Below are 24,847 nucleotides of genomic sequence, written 5' to 3'. Positions count from 1 at the left end.
GCTACAGCACTCAACCCAAGGTTTAAGAATCTTCAGTGCCTTCCAAAATCTGAGAGGGACGAAGTTTGGAACATGCTGTCAGCAGTCTTAAAAGAGCAACACACTGATGCAGGCTCTAACGTTTTACATTGTTTTGTTTTTGAGTGCAGTTATGCAACCAAAAAAACCCTACATTTGTAAGTTGCACTTGCAGAACAAAGAGATTGTATGAGGTAAATTGAAAAATACTATTTATTTTATCTTTTTTACAGTGCAAATATTTGTAATAAAAGAAATCATAAAAAATAAGCAATGTATACTTTGTATTCTGCATAGTAATTGAAATCAATATACCGGTATTTGAAAATGTAGAAAAACATCCAAACATATTTATAATAAATTTCAGTTGGTATTCTGTTATTGTTTAACAGTGTGATTAAAACTGCGATTAATCCCAATTAATTTTTTACTCGAGTTAATTTGTTTTGAGTTAATCATTTGAGTTAACTGCAATTAACTGACAGCCCTAATTAGGACATTTTGCACCCTAAAAATGTGCCTTAGTGCACAGCTGAAAAATGGAGACTGATAGTCCTCATAAGTCAGGGTCTTAAAAAATAACAAAATCCTGCAGTTGGTTTAAAAATATAGGATTCCTATCTCTTCTCTTTTCTCCTCTTCTCTGTAAGGTCTTATACCTCCTTCATCACAATAGTATCTGAAATCCTTCCTGTAGTACATTAAGTAATATCACTAACATCTGCCACACATAGTTATTCTTTCTCTTATCTTCCCCCCAAGGTAAGAATGATGTATGCAGTTGAGTGTTTGTGTTTGGTAGGGTTATTTATCTTTTTTTATATACACACTGCTATGGATTTATATTAAAGAAGGTAGGCCAAAGAAACACACCTTGTTTTTGGAGCAGAAAGTGGTTAGCTTTTTGATGGCTCTTAGTTTCTGTGGAAATTCAAGGACCACCACAAATCTTACCATCTTCTGATTCAAAAGCAAGGTGCATTTCTTTGATCTTGCCTTCTCTAATACAAACACATAGTGTGTACATAATAAATAGCCCTACCAAACCCAAATATCAACAGCAGATAGAGCCCCTGAAAGAGCTCCATCTGCTTACAGATGAAATTTACCCTTATAGAAGAAAGTTCCATTTTGCCTGAGAAGTAGAGTTGTCGGTCACAGTCTACATAGAATCATAGAAATGTAGGACTGAAAGAGACCTTGAGAGGTCATCTATTCCATCCCCCAATGCTGAGGCCAGACCAAGTATACCTAGAGCATCCCTGAGAGGTGATTGTCTAACCTGTCCTTAAAAACCTCCAATGATGGGGATTCCACAACCTTGCTTGGTAAGCTATTCTGGTATTTAAATTTTTCTGACTATAAGGATAATTTCCTAATATCTAACCTAAATCTCTCTTGCTGCAGATTAAGCCAATTACTTCTCGTCCTATCTTCGGTGCACATGGAAAACAATTGATAACCATCCTCTTTCTAACAGCCCTTAACATATTTGAAAACTGGTATTGGGTCCCCTCTCGGTCTTCTTTTCTCAAGATTAAACATGTCTGGTGTTTTTTACCTTTCTTTTTAGGTCAGGTTTTCTAAACTTCCTATCATTTTTGTTGTACTTCTCTAGACTCTCTCCAACTCATCCACATCTTTCTTAAAAGTGTAGCTACCGACACCGGAGACAGTATTCCAGCAGATGCCTCATCAGTACTGAGTAGAGGGGAACAGTAGTCTTTTTTGCAACTGCATCACATTGCTGGTTCATATTCAATTTGTAATCCACTATAACCCCCAGATCCCTTTCAGCAGTACTGTTGCGTAGTCAGTCATTGCCCCAATTTGTAATTGTTTGTGTGATTTTTTTCCCCTTCCTAATATAGAGTTTTGAACTTGTCTTTATTGAATTTCATCTCATAGACTTTAAGGCCAGAAGGGACCACCATGATCATCCAGTCTGACCTCCTGCACATTGCAGGCCACAGAACCTCTTCCACCCACTCCTGTCATAGACCCATAAACTCTGGCTGATTTATTGAAGTCCTCAAATCATGATTTAAAGACATCATGTAACAGAGATTCCATCATTTATACTAGTTTAAACCTGGAAGTGACCCATGCTCTAGGCTGCTGAAATCTTGTTGAATTCAGACCAATTCTACAATTTATTAAGGTCATTTTGAATTCTAATCCTGTCCTCCAAAGTGTTTGCAACCTATCCCAGTTTGGTGTCAGCCCCAGATTTTATAAGGATACTCTTCAATCCATTATCAAAGCTATTAATGAAAGTATTGAATAATATCAGACCCATGACAGACTCCTGCAGAACCCTACAATATACATGTTCCCTGTTTTATAGCAAACCCTTGATAGCTACTCTTTGAGTTCAGTTTTTCAACCAGTTCTTCCACCCACCTTATAGTTAATTTCAACTAAACCACGTTTCCTTACTTTGCTTATGAAAACGGCATGTGAGACAACATCAAAGCCTTACCAAAAACAAAATATATCACATCTACTGCTTCCCCTCTATCCACTAGGCCAGTAACTCTGTCAAAGAAGGAAATTTGGTTCATTCGGCATGATTTGTGCTTGACAAACCCATGTTGGCTATTATTTCAAGCTTTAGGTGATCTTTTAGATATGCTGGGTCCAAGCCATTGAGTGCCTTGAAGATAAGGACCAAGAGTTTGAACTTGACTCAGTGGAAAATCAGTATAGAAAGCAGAGCACAGGCTTGATGCACTTGTGGTAGCCCATGTTGTTGAGAAGATGTGTTGCAGCATTATGTACTCAGAGTTTCTGAAGAATTAATGGTTCATGCCATGGATATCGCATTGCTATAGTCCAGTCAGGCATGTATAACCAAGGTCAAGTCATCATGCTTCAGGATGGTAGGCAGTCTACCAGTCATGTGGAGATGGTAGAAAGTGTTACTCCTGGAACCTGCTCTGTGAGAGTTTAATGTAAGTAAGGAGTCCAATACCACTCCTAAATTACAGTCTGATGAGGTACTGAAGTTCCATAGCTGCCAAATGAACCTCACAGTCTGAACTTCCACCTCCCCCAAAGCAATGCAATCCCAAAATGTTTGTAGTGGAGGCTTCTTGCCCCCTTCAATCTCTATCTAACACTGGGAAGACCTCCTCAATTTCTCATATGCCCTACTGTTGTTTCTCAGAGCATCATTCTGTGTGTTACCTTCCTGGGAACATGCTAACTATAATCTGAAGCAACTGCTATTTCTTCTTTGATGGCTTCAGCATTCCCACTTGGCAGCAAACTTACCACCAGTGGACAACTCCCCAAAGTGGGAATGCATAGGGGTGACTCTCAAAGAACAATAGTGTCTAGCAAATGAAATGTTAAATGTTTAATAGAAGTTGGAGCTAGCCTGATAGACTATAGTAGTTTATATTTATTCCTTAGTCACTGAAGAGACTGATTGCACAGAAATGACACCAGATGATTTTGGTATTGCCAGAAGTTAATTGAGACCCAACGTGGACATTTCAGTATGTTGGAGGGAAAAAAATGTATTCAGTTGACACCTGGCTGTCATGGATATAAGGAAGTAAGCCACGGTCATTCAGCTTCTCAAAAATCAGAAAGAAAGTCAGCAGTTAAGCCCAAAGGAAATCAAGTCTGACAGTTTCCTACCTCCCTGCTCCAAAGCCTCACTTTCAGAAAGAAAGCCATTATTTCTGAGAGTAAGTTCCATAGTATTAAAGCATAAGGACACATCCTGATTCACGAAATGAAGCAGAATTTATTTTCCCCTAAATGTTTGTCATTATAGCATAGGAAACAGTGTGTTACAAATACTGGTGATTGGCTAAAAAAAAAAAAAAAAAAAAAAAAAAAAAAAAACGGTTTCAAGTCTCAACCACTTTTCAGAGTATTATTTTTTGTTATATGAAGAATGAAGAGACTGGAGCCAAAACAGCTCTCTGATATATTCTCATAAAATGGTTCAGCTCTAATCCATCAAACATTATTTTGTCTTTTGCAACAGCTCTGCTGAAGACAGCACAGTATTTGAGAGAGAGAGAGAGAGAGAGAGAGAGATGCAGTTTCAAAGAATGAATGCTGAAAAAAGGACCCAATGTCCACACTTACAATACAGAGTCTGCTTGCTGACTTTGTAACTACTGAGTAGGTCAAGTGATCTATGAAAGGAAGTGGAAATTTCCTTGCTGTGTATAGGCATAATTTCCACTGGACAAAAATAATACATCTTTGGTTTAGAACTCTATTATATTTCCTTAACTTTATACATTTTATTTCACACATAGATTGTTAAAAAAACATATTTCACTTTATAGAAGAATAGTGCACTGTTAGGTTTGTTTCTGAATTCCATTAAGCTGCGTTAAGAGAACAATATTTTTGATTCATGCTAATCAGAAACCTGATAGTTCTTAACAGTTCTTCCCATATCTGGAGATGAGCAAACAAAGATGATTAATAAGCACATTTATCCTTATTTAAGTGGATCTCTTAAAGTAGTTGAATGGGGGTTGATTTTAGTTTTGACTGCCTAAATAAGGCCTGATAGTGTTGGCATGTACAAGTGTTCCGCATCACTGAATTTTTAACGTATTAATCAATCAGATTCATATTCTCTATTCCACTTTGGTGGAACCACAGTCACGTAATGACTCTGATTCTTGGGCAGTTCTGTTCAGGCCAGATTCCCTGTGCTGTCTATCTGTGTTAGAGTAGCAGTGCTGCAATGAATGCTGTGCAGCCACAGTAAAATGGGGACCAAAACACAGGCCAGGATCAGCATAATGGTTTTCAAGACACATCCCTTTCTTCCCCCATTGTCCCCTTTTTCTTACTACACCGACAGCAGGCTGGATGACTGACATATTGGCTCTATGTCCTGTGCTGGCTGTATGACACCAGTGGGTTCATCTGTGGAATGATTAAAATCATGGCGTTAGGGCCAGATTATGTCACACTTGTGGCACAAAGCAGCCATAGAGCCCTGAAGTATCTGTCCCAACCTATCTACTTAGGGAAAAAATTGTGATAGTGATTTTGATTGCTAATGGCAGCATTAGAGAGGAAGTCAAAGCTTGGCACTGACAGTGGGAATGTTTTGCACTGAAATCCTGCCTCACACCGTTTCCAGTCATTTACGCTTGTGAAAAATGGGTGTATAATTCTTTCAGATCAGAATGGAATCATTTTATAACTACTTTTCACTCCCTTTGCACATAAATGACTGCACAAGATGCAAGACAGTGCATGTATGGATCCAATGTGTATATCTTCTGTAACAGGTTGTATCTAAATTGAACAGAAAATGGTGTCTGCTTCTAGGAGACAGAAGACTTCCAGAAATGTAAAAGTGTAGTACCCAAAACACACAGTCAGAACCAGGGCCGGCTCTACTGTTTTTGCCGCCCCAAGCAGCGTGCCGAATTGCCGCTGTGGACGGCGGGGGCAGTCCGTGTGCCGTTAGGACAGCACACACGTTTCCGCGGCGGTGGCAATTCGGCGGCAGCTTCTGTCTTCAATCAGAAGACAGAAGCTGCTGAATTGCTGCCGCGGGCAGCTGAACATAGAAGCTGCCGCCGAATTGCTGCCACTGCGGAAACGTGTGTGCCACCCTAACGGCACACTGACTGACCCCGCCGTCCACAGCGGCAATTCGGTGCGCTGCTTGGGGCGGCAAAAACACACGGACTGCCGCCCCTTGCAGATTGCCTCCCCAAGCACCTGCTTAGAATGCTGGTGCCTGGAGCCGGCCCTGGTCAGAACAGTTACATACACAGCTTTAAGTCCATCAAAATGCGCACTGTGACCAACACTTCAATCAACTCTCACCTCCTTTGACTTCTCCCCATACGTTCAGCCACTGTAGCCTAATGGCAACCCAACTTACTGGGAGTAGACACTGTTGTCTATGCCCCTTGATTGAGACTGAGAAGGAGGTGTAGTGTCCAAAAATGCTTTACTTTTCTGCACCTCTCTTTAGAGATTCTTTGTGGATGTTTGTGTGGAACCAACTATTCGTACACCAGTAAGCATAACCAAGACAAGATTTATTAAAAAGAGAGAGGAAATGGAATTAAAAGAAAAGAAACAGTGCTTAATGTATCTAGGTTTATGCTTCTGATGAGCAAAATAAATAGGCATTCTCAATTAGTTACAAAGAAGACAGAGAAGTGAATGAATAGTTTACATCTCAGAAAAGCAGTTCTCTCCTCTGACCACTCTTTAGTCAGCCTGCTTGCTGACCATCTGTTTTATCTAATCCATCCTTCTGGGTCAGTTTGCATGTCCAGACATGCTTCCTTTGATCCAGGCTTGCCACACCCCACCCCATACCAGTCTTATCCAGTTCTGTATATGCACAGTAGGGTCTTGGTTCACTGCCTACTCCAGGAGATGGCTCAGGGAGGACACAAAGTCTCTTAATGATGCTCATTGGTTGTCCTCTAAAGGTTCAGTGATCCAGCCCAGATGCTGCAACTCACAGAACAATCTGCATACCTCTGCCCCAGCCAATTTCTGTATCATCTTTTCAGACAAACAGATTGGGGTTTTCTTCAACACAACACCCATCCCCACATCTACATGCTACATTTCTGTTGTGAATTAGGGACAGAGATGCATACCATCTGTCATAAACACTTTATCAGTAGTTATTAAATGCCCATGTTGCACTGAAATCTATGTTGAAAGTAGCTGCATACGGTACCGAATATACAGTACTGATATTATCTTGTACACAAAACATGTTTAATTTAGAGCTAAATTGAATGCATTTCCTTTGAGTGCATAGTCAATAAAAAATAGTATCTACATTTTATTTGAACTTCAGTTTCTTTCTTTTCTTGTTTCAGGGAAGGTTTATAGTTACATTATAGTTGGACTGTTTCTCCCTTTTGCAATGGTTTGACTTCTGTTTCTCCTGATAAGCAAAACCAAATATAGAAGACCACCAATATTACCAATTTCATCAATAGAGAGTTTTGCCATTAATTCTCAATGGAGCCAGGATTTCACCCATTATATTTATAATCTCTTGGGTTTTTACTGGCAGTGTTTTGACTGTGGTTCTTGCATTAGATTTATATTTGTCTTTCATCTTGTACTATTAGATCCTTTTATAAGGCGTAAATGTTTATTTTCCATCTTTTGTGATAGCTAATGGTTTTTAATTTACATCAAAAACAATCCATTCAATGATTCACTTGTTTGTTTGTTTTTTAATCAGCAAGGATTTATACGTACATGCTGGAGAAGTCCCGTGTTGTCATGCAGCCTCTCAACCAGAGCAATTTTCTTGTTTTTTACTTGTTGATGGATGGGCTGTCTGCTGAAGAAAAGTACGGCCTGTACCTCAGTAATTTGTCTGCACACAGGTAGGAGACCAATTTCATGTTTGCTATGGAGCTAATATAATCTTTTTTGTTTTCTATTTAATGCCTTGATCCTCAAAGGTGCTGGGAACCTTCAACTTCTGTTGAACACAGAGTCCTAATTTTGAAAAGATGTTTGCTTAAAATTATTGTTCTCTTTTAAGTGATTGTCCACATGGATTTCATTCTCAGTATACATGCAACCCAGGCACATGAGACCAGATTCTTTTGGCAGGAAGTTTCTCTGGGAGCCCTAGATTTTTTCTGAAAAAAGGGATAACCATTTCTTGAGCTGTTTGTCACAGACCAGAACAAGAAATGCTAGTGTTCTGCTCCAGAGAGGCCTCCAGCAAGGGATCCCTGTTAGATGCCTTTTTCCTCCCTTGGACACTGGGAATGATGTATGCCTTACCCTGACCCTCATGATACCGAGAGTCCTGAAGAAGCTGAGGCAAGATGCAGGATCTGTGAACATGAGAGTCCCAGCATGGGCCCGGCAGTTATGCTATTCAGGTCTGGTGAAGCGCTCAGCGCAGCCCCATGTCATTTTGCCTGTTTTGTCTCACAGCACAACAGTCAGATCTCACATTCCAAACATCAGAGAGTCTGCATGCTGGCTGGCTAACAGGTATCAAAAGAAGCTGTTCAGTGGAAGTTCAGAACATTCTGCTCCAAAGCAGGAAAGTCTCAGCTATTCTGACTAAGGGCTTGTCTACAGGGAAAGTTGCTGTGCAGCAAGCCAAAGTGTGAATCTACAACACACGAGCTTGCCACACAGTAATTTTCTCTGTGGATACTGCTACACAGTACACTGAACATCCTGGAGTGCAGTAGCAAGCCAGACTGCACTCCAGGACTTTCAGTGCACTGTAGCAGTGTCCACATGGAATGTTACTGTGCGGCGAACTGGTGCACTATAGATTCACACCTTGTCTTGCTACTAAGTAATCTGACTTGTAGAGAACCCAAGCCAGGGGATCTTCTTAGCACCAGCTGTTACCCTCAACAACACCCATTTTAGCCCTACTGAATTATTTATTAGTCCTGAAACAATCTGGACTTTTTGTTAGTTCCATAAGATTCATATGGCAGCAACATCTGCACATTGTTCTCCTATCCAGGACCACGCTATATTTTCTCACCTTCAGTGACTAGATTCCTTTATTCATGTTTTTTTTTTTCCTCCCAGTTTGGGATCCCCCTTCTTCTTGGCACCTCAGTATAGTATTAACAGGATTGATAGGTACCAGCTTTGAGTCCTTAACAAACCTATTCCTTCTACCTCGTATCAATGAAGACTGACTTTTTAGTAGCCATTACATCAGCTCAAATGGTAAGGGAGATACAGGCCCTCATGGCAGTTTCTCCCTTATGCAGTGTTTCATAGAGACAGAGTCAATCTCAGGCCTCATTCCAAGCTCTGTCTCAAAGTTTGTTACAGAATTCCATTTGAACAAATTTATTCATCTCCCAGCTTCCTTCCCCAAGCCACACTCAACCCCAGTGGAAGCTAAACTTCATACACTTGATGCAGTAAGGGTATTGTCATGGTACCTGAACAGGACAAAAACATTCAGGAACATACCTAGACAGTTTATGGCTTTTGCTGATAGACCTAAGGGTTAGGCAGTATCCTGACAAAGATTATCAGAATAGGTGTCCACTGTATAAAAACTTATTAGAAGATAGATCCACCTGCCTGTTTCAAGAATGTTCTTATTTCTGAAATGTATATGGCAGCTACATGGAGCTAAGTCCACACATTTACAATACTCTAGAGGGACCTAGACAAATTAGAGGATTGGGCCGAAAAAAACCTGATGAGGTTCAACAAGGACAAGTGCAGAGTCCTGCACTTAGGACGGAAGAATCCCATGCACTGCTACAGACTAGGGACCGAATGGCTAGGTAGCAGTTCTGCAGAAAAGGACCTAGGGGTCACAGTGGACGAGAAGCTGGATATGAGTCAACAGTGTGCTCTTGTTGCCAAGAAGGCTAACGGCATTTTGGGCTGTATAAGTAGGGGCATTGCCAGCAGATCGAGGAACGTGATCGTTCCCCTTTATTCGACATTGGTGAGGCCTCATCTGGAATACTGTGTCCAGTTTTGGGCCCCACACTACAAGAAGGATGTGGAAAAATTGGAAAGAGTCCAGCGGAGGGCAACAAAAATGATTAGGGGTCTGGAGCACATGACTTATGAGAAGAGGCTGAGGGAACTGGGATTGTTTAGCCTCCAGAAGAGAAGAATGAGGGGGGATTTGATAGCAGCCTTCAACTACCTGAAGGGGGGTTCCAAAGAGGATGGAGCTCGGCTGTTCTCAGTGGTGGCAGATGACAGAACAAGGAGCAATGGTCTCAAATTGCAGTGGGGGAGGTCCAGGTTGGATATCAGGAAAAACTATTTCACTAGGAGGGTGGTGAAACACTGGAATGCGTTACCTAGGGTAGTGGTGGAGTCTCCTTCCTTGGAGGTTTTTAAGGCCCGGCTTGACAAAGCCCTGGCTGGGATGATTTAGCTGGGAATTGGTCCTGCTTTGAGCAGGGGGTTGGACTAGATGACCTCTTGAGGTCCCTTCCAACTCTGATATTCTATGATTCTATGATTCTGTTTTTTGGTAGATGCTTTCAGATCAGATGTCTTTTTTGGTAGGGCTGTCTTCCAGTCATTGTTAAAGTAGATTTCATACACCTACCTCCAAGAAACAGATAACTGTTTCTTAACCACCAAGAGTGAGATCCATGTGGACAGTCACTCAAAGAAGAAAGAGCAGTGGCTTACCTTACAGTAACTGTAATGCATCAAGATGTGTTGTCACAACTCGTCCTCCATCTCCACTATTACGGAGTCCTACTCCTACTACTACAGGATTCTGTATTGGTGAAGAAGGTGACGAACAGCTGATCCTCCTTTATGCTTTATATCCTTGGGCAGCATGGCACAGGGACCTCTGGGACACAGGTGAAGCCCCAGCTAAAGCTGATTGTCAGAATAACCTAATCTTGAGTGCAAGGGACACATGCACATCAAGAGTGGAATCTATGTGAACAACACAACTTGAAGAATCACAGTTACTCTAGGCTAAGTAACTGTTTCTCCCTCCCCCCTTAAATTGGTCATCTGTTCAGAGCTTCAACTAGATAACAGCAAAAAAAAAAAAATCAGAAACGGATCCTTTGATGTCTCAATGTTTGAATGTTTCTTTGGCATTTTCTGTCAATTTGTGCATCTTCCATACTGGCTGACACTTGAATAAAACAACTGTCCTAGATTTTCAGGCCTGTAAAGAGGCTGATGATGTAATTTTCATTTCTGGTGGAAAACCTTTATCTACACTGATTTTTTTAAGCACAAATATTTATGGTGGCACTGCTTGGTAACACCTTAAGTTCCTTACTCTTTTGGTATTTAAATATGTTGCCACAGTTTCAGATATAATAAGCTACTACAGCAACTTTGAAACAAACCTGGGGCTACATTGCTTCCCTAAAAAGATAATTTCAAAGGGGAAAAATCAGTTAAATTTGTCTTCTATTTTTTTTCTTGTAAACCCTTTGAAGGCTTTGAAGACCAAAAAGATTGTTTTGCTGAGGTCCAGAACATTAATTTATTCCTCTTTAGCAAAAATTGTTTGGAATCACTTCGTCTTTTCAGAAAATAGTACAGTTTGAAGTTACTTTGCAAGGAGTTCCAGCAAGAAACAACTCAGCAAAGACCTGGATAATTAGATTCATATGAAGAAAGACGTTATCTCATCAAATAGCTGATCAATATTCAAAAAGAACAAAGTAATATTTCTAAATAGATACTTGTGTAATCCACACACCTTCTGGGTGTGGTGTTCTGTCCCATCTAGTGGCACCCAAACCATTTAGAGAAAGTTAAATGAGTCTGCTCTACAGCCTTAGCTAAGAGCCGGTTGGCTTTTAGCTCATGCACTAGAGGCTCATGCATTGAGGTCCCAAGTTCAATCCCGCCTGCCGCTGACCAGGGTCTGTCGGAGTTACACTTGTATATCGTAACTCCAGCTCCAGAAATAATTTATAGGAGAATATATACATAAAGTTACTTTTATTGATAAAGCTTTGCTTTAGTTATATACAGTAGATTGTAGTTTGCACTGTTAAGAAACATTTTGGTCCGCATTATGCTTTTGTTACACACGAGTAGTTCAGTTAGCCATGTTCATCCTGGTTGGCAGAGTTACACCAGAGATGAATTTAACATCATGAGACTGTTTGCATGAGTAAGGCAAGCAGGATTTGGCCCATCATCAACAACTTCTTTCTGACTAATACTTTGATGAGATCATATCATTCTGGTAAGACCAATGATTGAATCTGTCATGTTTTCTTTAAACATGTGTAAGCATGATACTAATAACAAATTGAATTAGGTAAAATCCCCTTTGAAACTGAATTTTAGTTCATGCTCAGCTGGTTGAAATGGTTTGTGTCTGACTTTTGTTCCTTTCTTAACTTATTTAAAATTGCAGCCATTAGAGTGAAAACTGAACAGTCTCAAGATTATCCACGGTTTGTTAAGGTCACTGGCTACGCCTTTGTTCCCATTGAGATTTGATCAAGCACGTTGAGTAGGAAAGGCTTTAAAACAACTCTTATTTGTTCCTGGTTTTCAGTATAAAAATGAACATTTTTATTTAAAGAAAAAAAATTATTATTATTATTATTAATTTATTTTAAGCTCCATCATCTGGCATGGATGACGTGTTGTTGTCCCTTCTCTGAGAAGTTGACTTATGAGATTAATAGATAGTACAAACAAGAGACGCGGGGGGTGAAATGAGAGTTTTGCCATTGATTTCAACTGGGCCAGAATCTCATGCCAAATGACTAGAGAAGAGATTGGCTATGAAGCAGCTTTTAAGTATTGTAGATTTTCACTTCTAACACTTTCTCCTTTCACTCTCTTGCTACAATTGATGGAGTGATGTTGAGCGGTTCATGAAAGATGTATTTTTAGAGATGGCTTTGAATGATGGTAGTTTTGTTCAGGAGTGGAGACTGTTCCAGTCACAGGTTGCTACATGTCAGAAGGTAGAAAGCTGAGCGTAGGAGGAGACAAAAGAAGCAGATAGGCAGGAAGACCTGACACAGTGGAAAAAATGAGATAAGGAGTCAGAACAATAAGAGCTGTGAAGTAGCCAGGGCTGGAATTATGCACCAGTTTAAGTGTCAGGGCTGGGAACTTGGAAGTGATGCATAGGTGAATGGAAGCTAATGAATAGATTGGAAAATGGGAGTGACGCTTTGGTCAGCTAGTGAGGAAGATGATTTTGGCATTCACATTTTTGATGGACTGAGTGGGTGGGAGGCAAGATTTGAGAAGACTTCCATAGACAATGTCAGAGATGTCCAAGGCATGGACAAAGATTTTATAGGCAGGAATGCTGATGAAAAACAATTTCTGGAAATGAAAAGAAAGAACTGTGGAAACAGCTTGGAATGGGGAGGAGAAGGAATAGAGGAGACAAGTGTGACGCTGAGATTGTGAGCCTAGGTGACAGAGATGAAAGTGTAACTAATGGCAGTGATAGAAAATGGAGGGACAAATAAGGGGGAAAATAAATTTGGTTTTCAACCGGATAACTTTCAACTGGTGGCAGAATGTCTATGCTGAGATATTGGCGGTAGTATTGGAGATGCAAGACTGAACAGAGAGGGGAGAGTCAAGAGTGAAGAGAGATTCTCAAGATGGTGCTACTGGGTGAATAAAGAATGTTTGAATGACCTTAACTACTCATTTGCATGCAGTTGAATTAGGGGAGGGGGTTGTATTTGGAATTTCCAGGCTCTCTATTGGTTTTGTGTGTTTTAAAAGAACTATAGAAGTTTATTAAGGTTTTTAATGAAAATAAATGATAAATGGTATAAAGGTTAATTTCAGGTTAAGTTGTCTTGTTTTGTGTTTGCTTTTGTGGCTGAGTATGGATTGAATTTAGATTTATTAAGGAAATTATTGTAATGTGAGTTAAAATAAATGTATGCTAATTATTGTATGTGTTTCTTTTCTAGTGCTATAGATGTGCATGACCCTTTACAATCTCATAGTTAAGGCAGGTCCTTTCCCTGAGGGACATGAAAGCTACATTGGACATTTACAGAACAAAGAGACATGGTGTGGGGGCAGATCATCATGTATTTGATGTGCAGTGGAAATCTTGGTGAAGGAAGTGTGTTCTAAAGGGAGAAGGGAGAAACTTTGGCTCATACTGAGGGAGAAAAGGTATGATCATTGAGGACAAAAAAAGAGTATTAAGGAGAGGCCTGGAAAGAAGCTTGAAACAGGGTGTAGATAATCATGCACTATGATTTAGATAGAGTCAGAGCTGATTATAGAGCAGGAATAGGCAACCTTTGGCCTGTGGCCCACCAGGGTAAGCCCCCTGGCAGGCCGGGCTGATTTGTTTACCTGCCATGTCCGCAGGTTCAGCCGATCGCAGCTCCCACTGGCCCTGGTTTGCCACTCCAGGCCAATGGGGGTTCTGGGAAGTGGCGGCAGGCACATCCCTCGGCCGGCGCCGCTTCCCGTATCCCCCGTTGGCCTGGAGCAGCGAGCTGCAGCCAGTGGGAGCTGTGATTGATCAAACCTGCAGATGCATCAGGTAAACAAACCGGCCTGGCCCACCAGGGGGCTTACACTGGCGGGCCACGTGCCAAAGGTTACCGATCCCTAGCCTAGCTAGTATTTCCTCTTATGATTTTTGGTGCCAGTAAGAAAGTCTCACATTAACGTCATGTATAAAGTAGCTACTGTAATGAAGTAACTGGATTAGTCATTAAAATCTGAATTGATCAGCACTTCTTTGCTTGATCACTGAGAATATCATTCTTCCAATTTAAATGATAAACTTCATTTGTCAAAAAGGACAGTGAAAAAGCAGTGAAGGAAAGTGAGTGGCTTAGAAAAGAGCATGAGAGACTGTTTTCAAAGTGCACTGTTTTAGATGACTGAAGGCACTAATGTCTTATGCCTCAAAATTTTTGTGTGTATTCGGCAACCCTCTTTTCTAATGAATCCTAGAACAATGTGAAGTTAAGTGGTGATTATTCTAGAATTGCCCATGAGGATCCCTATTCATGGCATAAGTGCATCCCTACGGCACACAAATTTGGAATCTTCTAGAAGGCAGTGCTCTTGGAGCCACTCAACCCAACTTTCCATGATGCAGGACGCTCTGAGGGTATAAAAAGTGCCAACCTTCAGTTTTCGATTGCTAAGGGTACAGCAAGCAAGCAAGGCACCACCCTAAAATCCTTTTTTCTAATAACTCTTTTTTCCTTTAAACATTTAATAAACAAACAAACACACAAACAAGCAAAACTCTTTGTAATAGTCTGCTCCAACCCACTTTTTTCCTGCATTAAATTGCTTAAATCACCTGTTAACCTACCCACCCCATTTATTTTAAACCATTTTCCCTACACTTGAATATCAACCAGCCCTCCTAGTTTTGTGTCCGCTTCCATTTTGCATGTCCCATGATCCAGGTGGACCCACTGCTGTTGCCTACACTATTTGTCACTTCCCTCTTCCCTGATTTAAATCTTAGGTAACTGACCATTTTTATCCACCTTAGAACTTTGCCAACAATATAGTATTTATTAACCTTATGTCTTAGTCTTAGATGTGTGTATCATTAAGATCAATGTTTTTAGTAGGTTTTGCCTGAACTAATAACATGAATAAACCTAACTAAACCTAATATTTCAACCAAGATAAGAATTATTTTTAAAATAATGTGACTTGTGTGGGCAGATGTACAGAAGCAATTGTTGAAATCACATCATTCCCCCATTATCCTGAAGCAGCATACATCTTTATCTATGAAAGGTCCATTAGAAATTTCATTTTAAAAGTGAGATATCACTGGAATCATTCTACAAATCATTCCACCTTGACTAGAATTATTTTAGAGCACTGTGCTAAAAAGTCTTCTCCTTGACTTTGTGTCTAAGATAAATGGAATTTCTGATTCCAATCTAATGAAAAATGTAGCTTTTATTATTAGTTTATCAAACTATTATTATGTGGCGGGTTTTTTATATAGTGCTACCTATGAACATTATGTGTTACAGTTGTTGGAATTAAGGATGAAGGTTCTGTATCGCAGAGAATTAGAGATTTTTATGAGACTTTATAGGTTTCACAATTTGCTATTTCTTCCTTTGTATAATTTAATGCTGTAGAGTCTCACTATTTTCACTCATGCTGATTTCATTTCAGTGTAGCCTCATTGTCCTTAGTGGAGTTACTCCTGATTTATACAGGTGTTTTGGGGAGGAAAATCAGTCTTTCTTTCTTTCTTTCTTTCTTTCTTTGTATGACTTAGTTTAAAGAGCAACATGTATTTTTTTAATTAAAGACCACTGTATTTTGCTGGTGGATATACTCTTGAAGCTACGCTGGCACAAACAGTGTTTTATATATAGTGTACATATTATATACATGTTTACTAGATATAATATATATGTGCTGCATCTATTTTTGATAGAATTGTCTCTTGCTCAGCTCTGGTCCATTTTTCATAAGTTGAATACAAACATGCAAGTTCTGACTGAACTTTCAAACCCCCAATTGTTGGTTTCTGTCTGAAATCAGGCAAACTAAGATTTCCCATTAGAATACACATAATTAGGGCTCCGCGTCTGTTATGGAGGTCACGGAAGTCACGGATTCTATGACTTTCCGTGACCTCTGTGACTTCTGTGGGGGCCAATGTGGCTGATCCTAGGGCCACCCAAGCATCTGGCTCCGGTGCCGGGGTGGCTGGAGCAGCCGCGGTCCGTGGCCCTGAGCAGTGGTCCCCGGGAAGCCAGCCAGAGCAGCCACAGACCACTGGCCCCAACAGTTGGTGCCGCTAGCCCCGGGCACCCTCTCCCAGCAGCAGTCCCCACGGGCCCCCAGCAGCAACCTCCCAGCGCCCCACCCCATGATTTAATCACAGGTATTTTTAGTGCAACAGAGGGTCCTGTGGCACCTTTAAGACTAACAGATGTATTGGAGCATAAGCTTTCGTGGGTGAATACCCACTTCGTCAGATGCATGCTTTTACCCACGAAAGCTTATGCTCCAATACATCTGTTAGTCTTAAAGGTGCCACAGTACCCTCTGTTGCTTTTTACAGATCCAGACTAACACGGCTACCCCTTTGATACTTGACAGGTATTTTTAGTATAAGTCCTGGACAGGTCACAAGCCATGAATTCTCGTTTATTGCCCGTGACCTGTCCGTGACTTTTACTTTGACTAAATCGTAGCCTTACACATAACACAGCTTCTTCCCCAAAGAGCTTGCAATGCATTAACAGTTACAGTACAGTGCGATGATACAAGTCACAGCAGTGGAATTAGGTGTGTTTATTAGCACCCATAGGCTTTGCACAGTAGGTGGGGTTTTAAGATTGATTTGAAATGATTTGAAATATGGCAAATGCTTTAAGTGTTGGGGGCAGCAATGGAAGAAGTCACAGAAGAACAAATATGCAGTATTTTGGAGGAAGTGGGAACGAACCTCCCGGCTCTCAGCGCAGATCGAGAGACTCATGCTAGCACTCTAAAAAATAGTTGTATTGATAGTGATTTGAAGTTGTGGCTCAGGCTGGAACTCTACCTCTGAAGCCTAGGAAGGAGGGTGGGCTTCAGAGCCCGAGCTCCAGACCATGCCACAACTTCAAAGTGCTGTCTATGCAGCTATTTTTAGGTGGCTGGAAGACTTGCTCCTGCTAGCTCCCAAATGCCGTGGGGATGTTAAGTTCTGGAGCTTTCATTGTTCTCATTATAAAGCCAAATTTTACAAAGTTCAGAAGAGTTCTGATTTTTTCTGATTTACCCCCCCCTACCCCCATTGCCAGGTTTTTGTTTGGTCCCACCTTAAGTGATAGGAGAGGGTTGGGCCGAGCATTGGGAACAACAGGAGTGAGGCAGGAAGAATTTAGATCAGAGAAAAGAACAGGAGTACTTGTGGCACCTTACTCCTGTTCTTTTTGTGGATACAGACTAACACGGCTGCTACTCTTAGATCAGAGAGAGAGTTGTAGGTGTCGACAGAGTTGTGTAATGCTTTATAGGTAGGAATGAGAAATTTGAATTGAATACAGAAGAGAGGAGGAAGGAACAAAAGCAAGGAGGGAGAGACTATAAGGGAGAGAAAAAGAGGAAGGATGTAAAAGAGGAGATTATACTAGTCAAGGTGCGAAATTACTAAGTCTAACTAAATAGAAAAAGCTAGCAAAGCACTGGATGCATATAAATGCATATAACATCATCTCTAATATTTGCAGTACCTGGTGCTCTGCTTTGGTGTGTGTAATTTGCACATATCCAAGCTAAGTAGTGTGCTCTCTCTGGAAAGATAAGAAAACATTGTAAATGGTATTTCTATGTACACCAGTTGCCCAAAAGTTAGTTTCACAGACAGAGCTCATTATAACTCAGAATTAAGCTATTAATAATGTACAGCCTGAAATCACCAATATTTTTTCAAATATAACTATTTTTAAAAAACTTCCAGCCTAAATTTTCAACATTGATGAGTGATTTTGGTTGCCTCCATTTTGAGACATTTAAAAGGGACCTTTTCAGAAAATATTGAGCACACATTTGGCAAAAATCAAGCCTTCATTAAGACCTCTCAAATTGGACATCTAAAATTCATCAGTCAATTAAGAAAATTTAGGTGGCAATGTACATATATTAAGAGGAAGTTGACCTTGTTAATCTGACCCAAAATATTTGTTGAGCAACCAAAAAATACAAGAAAACAGAAGAATGTGCAGAGAAATTTCAGAAAATACACGTATAAAATGGAACTGGTGTTAACATTTTTTCCCTTTGTAGTTCCTTATTACATTCTTTTCCAAAATGTAGCCTTCATTAACCACTTGGAGCTTTGTCGTCAAGCATCTCACATATTCTCTTGCTTTACTCCTTCCTCCAGAGGCAATGCTTCATCCCAGCAATTGGCCAATGGATATGATTTATTTGTTATTCCATGTAGCAATAACCATGATTAACTCATTTGGCATTGTTGGGGTTATGGCAGTGAAAATGTATTTTATGTTGTATTAATAAATATCTTCATATAGTAAAGTGCTATTGATTGACAATACTAATTGTATCTGCATTTGGCAGAAATAGGAATATTTTTACAGTTGGTATTTTTAGATGTGTGTAGACATCTATAAATATAACTAATTTTAACAAAGTTTGTGCTTTTTTTGCACCTTATATTGATTTTCTAAACGTGATTACTTTAAGCCTCAGTTCACCAAATTCCCACTTATGCATGTGCTTAAGTCCATTCCTATTCAGTAGAACATCGCAACATGCACTTAAATGCTTTCTCGAGTCACGGCAGTAGGGAAGGACTCCCAGTGACTTCACTGGGAGCAGAATCAGGCCCCTAAGTAGTATATTTGTGTACAAGTCATTTAATATTTTAATATTTACTTCCCAAACCTTCACCTTAATCAGCTCTTCTTTTTTCAGCCCTTCATTTGTTTGTGTTCCAGTATCCGGGTAAATTTTAGGATGTACTTTGAAGAGCCAAATTTAGGTACCAAACTCTGGAATTTGTTTTTCCAGGACTGCACAGATCATTAAATACACTCATTTGCCATAATTTTTGCATAATACCTTGGTGTTTAAAACTATGATTATGATCAAAACAGGATTAAGATGCTAATGGGCTCTCTTTGAGCAACTGCTGAGTAGCTGAGTGAAGCTGATAATCAGGCCCAGTGAGAGGAGATGCAGGCCCATTATTTTCTTTAGTGGTCTCCCATATTTTCTGTATGACTTGCACATGTCACTGACTGTGTCTGTCTGCTCACTTTCCAGTAAACTCATGGCTGTATGGTTATATGTATTACGATAGCACTAGGGGCTCTAGTCATTGCCAGACCCCATTGCACTGTGTGCTATGCAAACACAGAGCAAAAAGTAATACCTAGTGTACAAAATTAAAGATAACATATATCTCCCTGAAAATTTACCTAATAATCCTCTATAGGCCTGTGAGATACATATTGGTGGTGAAGTTCTAGAAGAAATGTTGATGGATCATGACATTACTCTATTATTGAGGAAAGGCATAAACACTTTACATTGGGTATTATGGGTCAGCTTTTCAGAATTAAGCATGTGCCATTGTGTGCATACATTTGTATATGTCTAACTTATTTGCAACGATAGCCATGCACTGGGTCAGTCATGCTCCTAACTAACCATATGCACAAGCTGATGCCTGATATGCGGCTCCTTCATGAAACCATGAGTATGGGCATGTACCTGGCATGGTTCACCTCCATCCCTGACGCCTGTCCATTTTGCGGTGTGAGGGAGACCCTGGCACATGCCTATCTGGAATGCACCAGGTTGCAGCCCTTATTCTGGCTCCTCCAGAACCTCCTGTTGAAGTTCTGGCTGCACTTTTCCCCACACCTCTTCATATATGCACACCCTGTCTGTGACCCCACAAAGTCGCGAGACCTCCGTGTCAGCCTCCTCCTGGCATTGGCCTAAGTAATCATTTACAATGCCAGGAGGAGGATGCTACATGGGGAGGTGCTCTGTGACTGTGGGACCTATTTCTGTTCCTCTCTTGTCTCACATATCCAGGCAGAGTTCCTCTGAGTAGTGTCCACTGGCTCCATAGACGGCTTTGAGGAGCAGTGGGCACTGTCCGGGGTTCTCTGCTTGGTGTCCCTCACTGGATCCCTAATTTTTAACCTTTGATCTCCACTCCTGACCCTGTTGCTCTTTAGTTGTCCCCCATATTCATTTGGATCCTGAGTCCAGTGGCTCCTCCCACAAGCCTGGGGGAGGAGCTTTTAGACAAGCTTTTAGCTTGTGCACACCCACCTCCAAGAATTCAGGCCTCATATGCACTGATATCACATAGTGTATTCAGATACTTTTAAACTAGGATCACATAAATATATGTGCATAATGCCATGCACCCAACTTTGAAAATCTGGCCCTGAAAGCGGCAAGACTCTGGCTCATCCTTCTTCAAGTGATTATATATTCCACATATATCAGCTTAAAGCTGAGGTGCCTTAGCTTTGGTTCTTTGTTGTTGTTTTTTATTCCCTTAGTAATATTATACTTTTATTTATGTTACCTCATTACCACTTTAATCTTGAAGGATTCTTTAACAAATAATAGCTCTAGTGGAGCATTACTTTCTATGAAGACCAAGAACAAACTTTATTAAACAAAGTCTATGTAGTAAATAACCTGGGACTGGTTTTGAATCCTTGTCCTTGGTCCAAGTGGACTTGTCATTTGTCTGGCTTTCAGGATAAATGATATAGAAATTCTGCTTTGTTTGAAAGTCTAAATCTGAAAGTCTTATTCCCCTGGGTATATTCCTTCATCTTATGTTAACAGTCCTTTCTTCATTGTATTATTCTTCATGCATACTGACTGAACAGAGACAGTGCTATGTATGACACTCCCCTGCAGGTTCTAAGATGGACAGAAAATCATTTCTGTTACCTCTCTTTTTGATAAGTATGTTTTGTCTCTCTCTCACTCTCAGAATTCTGATGAGCTTAAGATATAGAACTACATGTAATGAACAAATTAACAGTTTTCTTTGCATTTAATTGTATTTATGGAGAGGTGAAATGTGGTAGGTAGGGAAGCACAAAATCCCTATAGCTCTGCGTGTTTTCATCCCTTCTATAGTATCCTATAAGAACTCAGGGAGCTGGTAATCTCTTGTGCTCTCTACTCTGTTGGTGACTTTTTGCTCTTCAAAATGAGGAAAATTATGTTGGCTCAGACACACGGTCTTTGTGTTTAATTACAAGATTTGCCACTAACTTTTCTATCCTATCACTTTGTAGCGTCTCACCCCTCTATGTCAGCATGTTTTGTTTCACTCCATACACATGCCAGCTGCTTCATTTGCCTTGGCATGGTATCATTTTCTATTTCTTTGATTGAGGGAGCCTTTGTTTCTCTCTCTTTCTCTCAGCATGATAGGGGAAACACATGCAGAAAATAAGAACAAGATAATCTGGCTGTGGCATAAAAACAAAGGGAGGGAGGTAAAAAAAAGAAAATATGTTTAACTCAAGAGGGAGAAAACACAACTCAGTAATTAAGTTTAAAAAAAAAAAGAAAAAAGAAGAATTCTGTCCAAAGAACCAGTGCTTGTACAGATGCTAGGGTACTCAGGGTAGACCATGTGTTTAACAGAACACTAAACGTATAATGAAGTATTATTTGGAACTGGTTGATTGAAACAAAGAAAGAAAAGTACAAAAACAAATGTAACATGAACCAAATGTTTTTAGAGTTTTGTTTTTCAGAAGATACGTTTGAATATCGCATAACTTGAATTCTCTGGCCCAAATTCAGCACTTTGTAAGAGGGTGAAACTTCCCTGGAGGTCAGTGGGAGTTAAACCCACTTATCCTGGGGCTAAGTTTGGTCCTTAGTGTTGAAGAAATCAAGACATGAGAGTTATTCAGCAAGAGTTATATTTCAGTTATACTTAGAATGGGTGTAGCCCCAAAGATGTTTTTGGAGGCAAGAGGGATAGCAATGAGATTTACTTTACATTTAGTTTGAAAATACTACAAAAGCCTCAACTGAACAGTAAATGTGATTGTTCATTTATAAAAATGTTAAAGCAGCTATTTTTGCCATTACTATAAGTACAAAATGTGTCCCTAAAAGTTATTTAGATGCTAACTGTCTCACATGTGGGGTCCATTCACATGTGGATTCAGCATCTGAACCTCTTATATATTGCATTGTGTCAAACCTAAGGCAAAAATATATTTCTGCAATTTATATTATGAACAGTATTCTTAAAATAAGCATGATATAGTTATTTTAAATCGATTTCTAGTACGGAGTAGGTTGCTTAAGATATTCTTATTAGCATAAAAGGCCCCAGTCTTTGGGCCTTGCTGAGCTCCAAAAAATCATAGACGCATAAAAGATTAGGGTTGGAAGAGACCTCAGGAGGTCATCTAGTCCAACCCCCTGCTCAAAGCAGGACCAACCCCAACTAAATGCGGGCAGGGGACTGGACTCGATGACCTCTCGAGGTCCCTTCCAGTCCTATAATCTATGAATCTATAAATCATCCCAGCCAGGGCTTTGTCAAGCCTGGCCTTAAAAACCTCTAAGGATGGAGACTCCACCACCTCCCTAGGTAACCCATTCCAGTGCTTCACCACCCTCCTAGTGAAATCTTTTTCCTAATATCCAACCTAGACGTCCCCCACTGCAACCTGAGACCATTGTTTCTTGTTCTGTTATTTGCCGCCACTGAGAACAGTGGAGCTTCATCCTCTTTGGAATCCCCCTTCAGGTAATTGAAGGCTGCTATCAAATCCCCCCTCACTCTTCTCTTCTGCAGACTAAATAAGCCCAATTCCCTCAACCTCTCCTCGTAAGCCATGTGCCACAGCCCCCTAATCATTTTTATTGCCCTCTGCTGGACTCTCTCCAATTTGTCCACATCTTTTCTGTAGTGGGTGGGGGGTCCAAAACTGGATGCAATACTCCAGATGTGGCCTCACCAGTGCCCAATAGAGGGGAATAATCACTTCCCTTGATCTGCTGGCAATGGTCCTAATAATACAGCCCAATATGCCATTAGCCTTCTTGGCAACAAAGGCACAGTGTTGATTATATCCAGCTTTTCGTCCATTGTAATCCCCAGGTTCTTTTCTGCAGAACTGCTGCTTAGCCTGTCAGTCCCCAGCTTGTAGCAGTGCATGGGAGTCTTCCATCCTAAGTGCAGGACTCTGCACTTGTCCTTGTTGAACATCATCAGATTTCTTTTGGCCCAATCCTCCAATTTATCTAGGTTACAGTGCACCCTATCCCTACCCTCCAGCGTATCTACCTCTCCCCCCAGCTTAGCATCATCCGCGAACTTGCTGAGGGTGCAATCCATCCCATCATCCAGTTCTTTAATGAAGATGTTGAACAACATCCACTTCCTACTGGATCAGGAGAGGGGGGATATCTCACCATTATTTGCACTCACCCTATCTCCAGACCTGCAAAGATCATTTAGGCCTCTTGATTAAATTAGAAGAACCTCAGTGCTGCTCTAATATACACTGACTAGTAAAGGCAGCTAGGAGCACCAGAGCACAGCATGCTCTGACCCTAACTGTTCCTCTGGGAACTCCCTTTCTCCATAATGCTGTCTACACTGAGATTTGGGTGGTGTGGCATAAAGCTGGCTATGTCAGCTCTTTGCCATCCAGGGATTCCCCTTTGAATCCAGTTGAAATTGGCAAAGGATTTTATTTAGTCAGAATATAATTACCCAAGTTGGACTTTGGCCAAGTCTTAGGTTTACCAACTATATAGTTGTGAAAAATGTTAGGAGAGTACTAATAACCACAAGTAGTTTTAGCTGTCTTCTAAAAGATTGCACCTCCATCGGCCTTGCCCTTGTATGCTATTTCGGGGCATCAGTTCAATACAGCCTCAGAGCATCACAAACTGAATCACCATCACTTAGGTGTTCTTTGGAACTCCTCTATCCCAAATATTGACCCTGCTCATCTCTGCTTATCTTGAGGTATCTAAAGGGACCATAGTCCAATGTGATATGGCTGTAGGCATTGTAATTTACCTTACTTCAGAACAAAATCAATCATATAAAACAGGACATTTAAGAGCAGACAGCAACATTCAACAGTCATAGTTTCAGTTCACTTTGTCTCATAAGCAGAGGCAAAATGGTTCAGACGGCTTGGAATCCTTAAAGCATTTTGGCACATAAAGAGCCTCTTAAGCCAGGCAAAAATACAGGTCCTTTGCCAGATGAGTACAGATGTCATTTGGGGCTCTGACTTGGGGAAGAATATGGCTGGAAGGGGCGGAGACTGTTTCGGAGAAAGGCATATCCGATGCTGTCTGTGCTTATTAGTATGCCATCCCGGCCTGTGAGCTAGTTCTGTTGACAAGGCCTGTAGTTAGCTGATTTAAAGATTCAAAGTTTCTTGAACCTGGACAACATGGGAGAATGATGGGAAACAGAAATAATTTAAGTTGATTCTAATTTCCACAATGAACTGTTCAAAGGAAACAGATTTCCGTAAAATCAGAAACTTAGTGGCAACGTATATAATGGTTATTCTGTACTGACCAAGATAAGAGAATCGGGGACTAAAACACTGTACAAATGCCATCTGATGAACAGCCAGCATTTGTAACAGCAATTATAGAGAAACGTAATTTATGGCTTATGACAAGGACTGGCATCTTTTAATTTATGCTTTAATATTTGGGAAATGTTTATGTGACCAAATCATTGGGTATATGTCAGTATAGCACACTGGTGTGTTACAACTTAATATTAAACTTCCACAGTAATTACAGTGTTTATTTTGACACCAGCTTACATGGATGCCAGATTCATGACTTGTTTTGCTTGGCTAAACTGGGGATT

At 40.5% G+C, this 24,847-nt stretch overlaps 1 protein-coding gene across 2 annotated transcripts in view; it reads left to right on the top strand.

Annotated features, from left to right (window-relative positions):
• MYO16 (myosin XVI) overlaps positions 1-24,847 on the top strand; it is a 559,391-nt gene that overhangs the window by 339,803 nt on the left and 194,741 nt on the right. For both annotated transcript variants that reach the window (XM_034758177.1, XM_034758176.1), the window contains one exon: positions 7,241-7,388. In XM_034758177.1, coding sequence (XP_034614068.1) covers positions 7,241-7,388 — 148 coding nt within the window. The remainder of the gene's footprint in view (positions 1-7,240; positions 7,389-24,847) is intronic.

This window comes from Trachemys scripta, chromosome 1, assembly GCF_013100865.1.
Source record: "Trachemys scripta elegans isolate TJP31775 chromosome 1, CAS_Tse_1.0, whole genome shotgun sequence".
NCBI classification, from domain to species: Eukaryota; Metazoa; Chordata; order Testudines; family Emydidae; genus Trachemys; species Trachemys scripta.
The sequence above is the reverse complement of the archived record's forward strand: the minus strand, read 5'-3'. Positions and strand labels throughout refer to the sequence as shown.